Raw genomic sequence first — 9,510 nt, forward strand, 5'->3', positions numbered from 1 at the left:
ATTTCATATATTCATATATTCATTTTTTATTTTTTGTATTCATTTATTCATCCATATTTTTTTTATCTTGTTAACTATTCTGATTGTTAATTTGCTTTCTTTAAGTAAAAAAAATGGTCAAAGACAAAGCTATTCGGTTTCTTGTGAGTATATACACTTCATTGCCGATGTGGGGGGGCACCACCTAAAATCTTGCCTAGGGCGCCAGATTGGTTAGGGCCGGGCCTGCTAATCATCAATTAGCCTTCTGAACCAATGAGCAAACACATTGTACCATTAGAACACTGGAGTGATAGTTGCTGGAAATGGGACTTTTGAACAGTAGTGTATATTTAGTTTTATTTAAGTGTGTTGATAGTTTATTGATGTGCAGCCATCTTTTTATGGTCAAGTTCTCTCTGGATAAAATAAGATGAGAGTTAAATCAAACAGTAATGGAGATGAAGAATGGAAGATTATTATATACATAATTATATATAATTACACTCAGTAGTGACAATTAAAGACACTTTCATAGTTAGCGTTGTATATTCCTCTCCTACAGCGTCCATTGCAGTGGATTATGTAAATGAGGCGATGTCGTTTTATAAAGACTTTTAATTAAAACATCCAATGGCTGCTGCTTTTTTGTACTTTTATTTAACAACGTACAACAATCACAACACAAATGGCATACACGGCAACAATTTATACGCAAAAAATATACACTCGATACAAGATAGAATGAAAAAGATAAAAAAAAAATATACATATAACTAGGGGTTGTCTAAAAGTTCTCGCTGGCCAACTGCATGGTCCAGTTCTACAGCCTGTTTCCCGTCCATGAGTCCCACAGATGACAGAGGATGGCAGAATTCTCGGTGGAAGATTATGAAAGATGGTTTTGTTTTGAAGAATCTACATTTGTGAAAAAAAATACCCATGACCGTTATTGTTTTTAAAATATTTTCATTTCAATTGTTTTCTTAGAATCCCAAAAACAATAAACATTTCAGAAAACATGGGAATGTTGGGGAAAAGTCAATAATGTACATCATCCCAGAGAGTTTTACTGTACATACATTCATCAAATAAATGTACTGTTTATTCTATGTCCCCATCACAAAATTAAGAGTTGTCTTCAATCCCAGAATGACATGTTAAAGATTATTTTCAAGGGTAACCTACTGATAAAAAAAATAATAATATCCTTTTCCCTTGGAGGAATGGGAAGTTCAGCTAATTTTAAAAATGTTTGTTTTGGTTGTAGAAAAGATAACAGGGAAATGTAGTTATGATCTGATCTAAGAGGAAAAAAGACATCAGTCAAGAATTGTCTAATTCAACAGTTTGAAAGTCAAACATCTATACAACCAAACATCTATATAGTCAAATATCTATATAACCAAACCTCTATATAGTCAAATATCTGTATTACCAAACTTCTATATAGTCAAACATCTATACAACCAAACCTCAATATAATCAAACATCTATACAACCAACGTACTGTATATACAAACCCCGTTTCCATATGAGTTGGGAAATTGTGTTAGATGTAAATATAAACGGAATACAATGATTTGCAAATCCTTTTCAACCCATATTCAATTGAATGCACTACAAAGACAACATATTTGATGTTCAAACTCATAAACTTTATTTTTTTTTTGCAAATAATAATTAACTTAGAATTTCACGGCTGCAACACGTGCCAAAGTAGTTGGGAAAGGGCATGTTCACCACTGTGTTACATGGCCTTTCCTTTTAACAACACTCAGTAAAGGTTTGGGAACTGAGGAGACACATTTTTGAAGCTTCTCAGGTGGAATTCTTTCCCATTCTTGCTTGATGTACAGCTTAAGTTGTTCAACAGTCCGGGGGTCTCCGTTGTGCTATTTTAGGCTTCATAATGCGGCACACTTTTTCAATGGGAGACAGGTCTGGACTACAGGCAGGCCAGTCTAGTACCCACACTCTTTTACTATGAAGCCACGTTGATGTAACACGTGGCTTGGCATTGTCTTGCTGAAATAAGCAGGGGCGTCCATAGTAACGTTGCTTGGATGGCAACATATGTTGCTCCAAAACCTGTATGTACCTTTCAGCATTAATGGCGCCTTCACAGATGTGTAAGTTACCCATGTCTTGGGCACTAATACACCCCCATACCATCACAGATGCTGGCTTTTACACTTTGAGCCTATAACAATCCGGTTGGTTCTTTTCCTCTTTGGTCCGGAGGACACGACGTCCACAGTTTCCAAAAACAATTTGAAATGTGGACTCGTCAGACCACAGAACACTTTTCCACTTTGTATCAGTCCATCTTAGATGAGCTCAGGCCCAGCGAAGCTGACAGCGTTTCTGGGTGTTGTTGATAAACGGTTTTCACCTTGCATAGGAGAGTTTTAACTTGCACTTACAGATGTAGCGACCAACTATAGTTACTGACAGTGGGTTTCTGAAGTGTTCCTGAGCCCATGTGGTGATATCCTTTACACACTGATGTCGCTTGTTGATGCAGTACAGCCTGAGGGATGGAAGGTCACGGGCTTAGCTGCTTACGTGCAGTGATTTCTCCAGATTCTCTGAACCCTTTGATGATATTACGGAGCGTAGATGGTGAAATCCCTAAATTCCTTGCAACAGCTGGTTGAGAAAGGTTTTTCTTAAACTGTTCAACAATTTGCTCACGCATTTGTTGGCAAAGTGGTGACCCTCGCCCCATCCTTGTTTGTTAATGACTGAGCAATTCATGGAATCTACTTTTATACCCAATCATGGCACCCACCTGTTCCCAATTAGCCTGCACACCTGTGGGATGTTCCAAATAAGTGTTTGATGAGCATTCCTCAACTTTATCAGTATTTATTGCCACCTTTCCCAACTTCTTTGTCACGTGTTGCTGGCATCAAATTCTAAAGTTAATGATTATTTGCACAAAAAAAATGTTTATCAGTTTGAACATCAAATATGTTGTCTTTGTAGCATATTCAACTGAATATGGGTTGAAAATTATTTGCAAATCATTGTATTCCGTTTATATTTACATCTAACACAATTTCCCAACTCATATGGAAACGGGGTTTGTATATTACCAAACCTGTATACCACCATGCTTTCAAAATAAACTTGGGACAACCTGTGGACTGTAGATAGGGAACACCTGATCTGTTATAAGCAATTATTTGGCGTACCTCTAGTTGGAGCCCGAGTGCAACACTTACCCCATCCATCCATTTTCTACCGCTTGTTCCTTTTGGGGTCGCTGGAGCCTATCTCAGCTGCATTCGGGCGGTGCAACACTTACCACATGCTTCAAATTGTTCCACCTCTGAGTTGGGAGACACACAGAGTGGCCTATCAGATTTTTGCCACCCCCAGACTGGCAGATTCAGTACAGCCTAAGGCACAAAAAAAGTGTTAACATTTTTTCTTCCACTTTCCCATCCTTAACCGGTTTTGGCGCAAGCTGAATACATACCAGAAATCCTCGGGTTGCTAAACGGCTGCTCTACCATCTGCGCAATATTAAATAGAACAAAATACATACTGACAAATATTAACGACATATATTGTACCCAACTTTTGCTGAAGCATACATTGTTTATTGCATAAAGGTCTGGGGACATACATATAAAACAATAACAAAACAATATCCATATTACAAAAGAGAGTAATAAAGACAATAGAATGGATTATGGAGACCCAACAAATGACTCATAAAGTCACACATTTTAAAAGTAAATGATCTTGTATAAAACAACTGCTCAAATGATGTATAAAGTAAATATGCTTCCAGAAGTGGTCCAGATGTTTCAGATGTGAAGCAGTAAATATGAACTAAGAGGGATTTATGTGTACTCAAAAGCAAAGATATGAACACATGTAAAACAAATATGTATATCATATAAAGAAGTTTATACATAGAATCATTTACAATTAGAAATGAAAATATTTAACACTTCATTATTTCAAAAACATACATAAAACACTATTATGAATAAGTATAAAGGTGAACTATGAGCACCTATAAACACATTAAATGTTTATTGTATGTAACATATGTTTTGTACTGTTTATTTTCACCTTTTCAGTCATATTGTGTATTTTTTTTTAAATAAAAGTACATAATGCTGTATATTAATGCAAGCTTTGACGGTATAATTCCAATCCTGCATCTTCATTTGCTGCTGCTGTTCTCACCAGCACACTTGTGTTTCTTACACTGGTACTTAGAAGAGAATCTTTCACCACACACACTGCAACTCAACACTTTCTCTCCTGTGTGTGTATTCATGTGTGCCACAAGCTTTGATCGTTCACAAAATCCTTTGTTGCAGCTTGAACAGGAATATGGTTTTTCACCAGTGTGTGTCCTCATGTGTATTTTCACATGTGGGCTTTGTGAAAACCTTTTGCCACAAATTGAACACATAAAAGGTTTTTCTCTGGTGTGTATCCTCATGTGTACAATAAAATTGCTACTTTTTGCAAAACCTTTACCACAGATTGAGCAGGTAAAAGGTTTTTCTCCCGTGTGTATTCTCATGTGTACTTTCAAATGTTTACCATGTGCAAAACCTTTACCACAAATTGAACAGGAAAAAGGTTTTTCTCCAGTATGGATTCCCATATGTACTTTCAGACTTGAACTTCTTGTAAAACTTTTGCCACAGGTTGAACAAGAAAAAGGCTTTTCCCCACTGTGTTTCCTCATGTGTATATTTAAACAATCCTTTTGTACAAAAGCTTTACCACATATTGAACAGGAAAAAGGTTTTTCTCCGGTATGTATTCTCATGTGTACTTTAAAATTTGAACTTGTTGTAAAACTTTTACCACAGATTGAACAGGAAAAGGGGTTTTCCCCACTGTGTTTTCGCATGTGTATTTTTAAACATTGCTTTTGTACAAAGGTCTTACCGCATATTGAACAGGAAAAAGGTTTTTCTCCGGTGTGTGTTCTCTTGTGTACGTTCAACACATTTTTTCGGGCAAATCTCTTACCACATTCTGTGCAGGAAAAATATTTTTCTCCAGTGTGTGTTCTCATGTGTTCTTTCAGAAGACTTGGGTATTTAAAGGTTTTGTCGCAGTGGGAACATGTGAAGTGTGTGTTGTCAGTGTGACATGTCTTATCATCTTTAGAGTCTTCATCATCAGTGTCAGGAGAGTGTGACGTTGTGTCCTCACTATCTGATAGTGGAGCTAAGAGCTTGTCTGCTTGTGATCCTCCACAGTGGTCTCCATCAGCTTCTGTTGTCATGTGTTGAGTTGAGCTGCTGCTTGGAGGCTCCGCCTCTCTCTCCTCCTCACTTTCACCTTTGACCTCATCATCTTCACTCTTCACAATGACACCAATCACTGGGAACTCCTCCAACCATTCAGGATGCTCTCCCTCCTGACTGATGCTGTGTTCCTCCTCTTCTTCTTTAATGTGAGGGGTCAGTGGGTACTCCTTTTCCTTTTTAATGTGCAGGGTCTGTAGCGCCGCATCTTCCTCCTTAATGTGGGAGGGCTGTGGGTCCTCCGCCGCCATCCTGAAGCTCCACTTCTGCTGCTCAGGAGGATGTTCATCATCATCTTCACTCTTCACAGGGACACCAGTCACTGGCATCTTGGTGACATCAACCTCCTCCAGTCCTTCAAGATGCTCTCCCTGCTGACTGATGCTGTGTTCCTCCTCTTCCTCTTTAAAATGAGGGGTGAGTGGGTCCTTCTTTCCCTTTTTAATGTAAGGGGTCTGTGGTGCCTCCCCTTCCTTTTTAATGAGGGAGCGCTGTGGCTCACCCTGCTCCATCCTGAAGCTCCACTCCTGCTGCAGATGTTTGCAGGACACTGGAAGAAAAACATGCTTTAGAAAACTCCAGCTTTGCTTAGTCACATGAGCCATTCAGTACGTTTACATACATGTACTAAAAGAAAATCCAGATACTGTATGAACTGTCCTGATATCTACGTGGGTGCGAGGGCAGGTGTGTTTTTCGGCGTCTTGCTATGTTTGTTTGAGTGAATCTGTGCGTGTTTTTAGGCCTGATTTATTTGTATCTTAAATACCTCTAAAGGCTTAGTGGCCACATGCGTGGACAGCACCTTTTAGCTCTTATTTCCAAAATTGTGAACACTACTGAATTGGGGTCTTATGGCCGTTTCTGTAGACACTTATACCGCCATCTGGTGGTGTCAGAAGAGTATAACATACAATGGAATTTGGAAAAAAAGTGTAAAAATAAGAATTAGCGTGTCACTAAACATGAAGTACACGTTTATGTACTTATGGACTAAGTACATCATATCAAAAGATGATTCTTAGTTTTTATTCTAACTATGCCACACCCGAGCCATCATAAATTAATCAAATCTTCAACGGACACATGAAAGTAAACAATGTGATAAAGAACCTTTTACAACAATCTATCTAGGGATGTAGATAGAGTTCGAGCCTATTATCGAATCCTCTTATCGAACCGATTCCTTATCGATTCTCTTATCGAGTCCAGCTAGGTTGTTGTATATGGAAAAAAACACACAATATTTGGTTTAACAAAAGCTCACTTTTATTATATAAGAAAAAAATAAAATCTAATAAATAAATAAATATTGACTGTTACCCCCCTAAAAAAATAAAATAAATAAATATTGACTGTTGTTACCAAAAGTATATTAAGTGGGATTTTTCAGAAAAACAAATATATACAGTAACACAAAAACAACCTGTCTCTGTGATCACTATAGGTGTATAAATAATAATATAGTGTTAAATAAAATCAGTCCCTTGGGCACAAAACTGAAAATAATACAGCTCTCCAAAAAGTGCACTTCTGCTGCTATTTGACATAATTGTTTGTTATGATGCTTTGACATTTTTGCACTTTATTTCTTTATTGAAAGAAAATTCTATGAAGAGAAAAGTTGTTTGCAAATGTGGTTACAATGCTAAAAAATGAAAAGTTAAAGCTAAAAAAAGAAATACACTTTATTGAGTTAAAATCTTTCTTTATAGGGGGAAAGATGTGATGTTATGAGCTAGGGAACATAACAACTACACTACCCAGCATGCAACGGGAGTGACGAGCATGCGCGGTAGCCCCGAAAAGTGTTGTTGCATGTCGTCACCCGTGAAAGTAAACGCCAAGAACTCAGCCAACATGCCTCGTCTGCATTATTTATAATTAGACAGACAACACATATACAGTGTGATTTTGTTTTGTTTACAAGGAAAGAAAAACAAAAGTTAAAAAAGGGAGATTTCATATATGTTGTATATATATGTATGTGCTGCGGTTGCTTTAAGAACGTTGTGACAGCTGCCGTAAAGGAGGTGCGTTGGTAGCCTAGTTGCTATGTTTCCGGTTGGTCGTAAAAGTGTTCGTCATGTGTTTGTACCCTGCTCAAATCTCTCAGTAAAGTTATTCATTGGATTATACCTTTTGTTTTGAACTTTATTATTCCATTGTTTTTCCTGCTTTCCCTATCTGCGCCTAATGACTGAGCTACGTGACGTAAATTCTTGTGATGTCTCAAGGGGCATTTCTGGTCGGGACGGGATTCGTTCCGAGGGATTCGAATAAAGAACCAAGTCTTTTTCTTTACTATAGTGGTCTCGATAACGGGTACCGGTTCTCAAAAAGGGATTCGAGTCCGAGGACTCTGTTCTTTTCTTATCGAACAACCGGGAAAACCGGTTTCGAGTATCATCCCTACTCAAAGCTTACTGCGAAGCGGTGTGTAAAAAGGGACACCAACGTCTTCATTGCCTGAGGAAACTGTCACGTCTCCACATAGATAGAACCATGTGGTCACTCTTATTGGGCATATATTGAATCGAATCTGTCCTTCTCCCTGGTGTCTTGGTTTGGTAGTTTGTCCTTGAGAAACAAGTCTGCATTAAATCAAATTGGAAAGTGGGCTAGTTATCTTATAAATGAGCCGCAACTAAACGTATCTGACATCTATGCCACACAGCTGCAGCGCAAGGCCAGCTCTATTATTCTCCACTGCACCAATCATCCTTCACACAGTGAATTTCAGCTCCTTCGCAGTTCATTGCTCCTCTTTGTAGGACTAAACAATATAAGAATACTTTTGTACCTGCTGCCATCACACACAACATGGTGATTTTATTTATTTATTAAACCATAGCACTTTAACCACAATTATGTTATTGGTTTATTAGGAATTATATTTTATTGTTCTACTGTGTGCCTGTATAAAAGTGATCGTTTGTGGGCTTTTAAAAATGTTTTTATGTTTTATATGATTTGTGTTTGCTTGCTTCATTCTGTCTTGACGCTGAATTACAAATGTCAGCACAACTATTTGACCTCCGGGTACCATTAAAGAAACCTTGACAAACATGCCTCTCATTACAACATTATTTACAGGAAAAGAAGACCAAGCCAGGGCCGGGGGAACTTTTTTACTAGAGATAGGTGATATTAGGCTCGAGTTATACTGTATATCGATTTCATCTTCTTATTTGTGCTTATTGTTGCAGATGATATATATAAAAAAAAATGATTTAGTTTTTTTCCTCCTCTCCTCTCATACTTCTTGCCCCCATTAGCTTCTGTAGTCCTCGCCAGGCCCCTTACTTCCTTAGCGGAGATTCACCAACGCTAACAAGAGCGAGACGTTTGTTCCAAAGAAAAGAAAAGTGTTGTCGGTAACAGGTGTGGAACAAATGACTGAACACTGCAATTTTTTTTTTTTTTAAACAGCACAAAAACTGATTCCTGCATCTGAAAACAAAGCCCCCAGGCAAGGGCGGCATTTTTCACATGACTAATCTCAATGTTGGAGATTATTGTGTATTTGAATGCGATGTGCAACGTTTTTGTTAACATAAGTATTTTATTCGAGACAGAAGTATTGCTTCCCAGTAGAAACTCCTAATTTAGTTCTATGAAATGTATCTCGTAAAAAGTTACGAATTTCTATATGGTCTCAAATGAACATTATTTAAATTAAGATTTTGCTAAGAGTAAGATGCAGTGTCATTTCAAACTACTAGTTTTTGATTAAGTAGGCGGTAAGGGGCGGTATAGCTCGGTTGGTAGAGTGGCCGTGTCAGCAACTTGAGGGTTCCGGGTTCGATTCCCGCTTCCGCCATCCTAGTCACTGCTGTCGTGTCCTTGGGCAAGACACTTGACCCACCTTCTCCCAGTGCCACCCACACTGGTTTAAATGTAAATAAAGATATTGGGTTTCACTATATAAAAGCGCTTTGAGTCACTAGAGAAAAGCGCTATATAAATATAATTCACAAGTAAAAGAAAAACGTGTTTTGATTATTAATTTGTATTCTTTTTTTATTTTTTTACGTAGGGAACAAAAAGTAATTCGATTTTTTTGTAAATAAATATTTTATTTTCAGGCCACATCGCCGAGGGATATTGCAATATATCATTTATATTATTATTAATAATATATTATTTATTTATATAATTATTAATGAAGCCAATTTAAAACAGGTTGCAAAGGCTATTCATGTAGTTGCTGACATATGCAGTTTTACACCACATC

General features: G+C 37.6%; 1 protein-coding gene across 1 annotated transcript in view; it reads right to left on the reverse strand.

Moving 5' to 3' along the window:
* Nucleotides 1-3,583: 3,583 nt before the first annotated feature.
* LOC133640865 (zinc finger protein 569-like) overlaps nt 3,584-9,510 on the reverse strand; it is a 32,475-nt gene continuing 26,548 nt past the window's right edge. The window contains exon 4 of the mRNA XM_062034548.1: nt 3,584-5,823. Within this exon, the coding sequence (XP_061890532.1) occupies nt 4,166-5,823 (1,658 nt within the window). The 3' untranslated portion in view covers nt 3,584-4,165. The remainder of the gene's footprint in view (nt 5,824-9,510) is intronic.

Source organism: Entelurus aequoreus, linkage group LG23, assembly GCF_033978785.1.
Source record: "Entelurus aequoreus isolate RoL-2023_Sb linkage group LG23, RoL_Eaeq_v1.1, whole genome shotgun sequence".
Classification (NCBI taxonomy): domain Eukaryota; kingdom Metazoa; phylum Chordata; class Actinopteri; order Syngnathiformes; family Syngnathidae; genus Entelurus; species Entelurus aequoreus.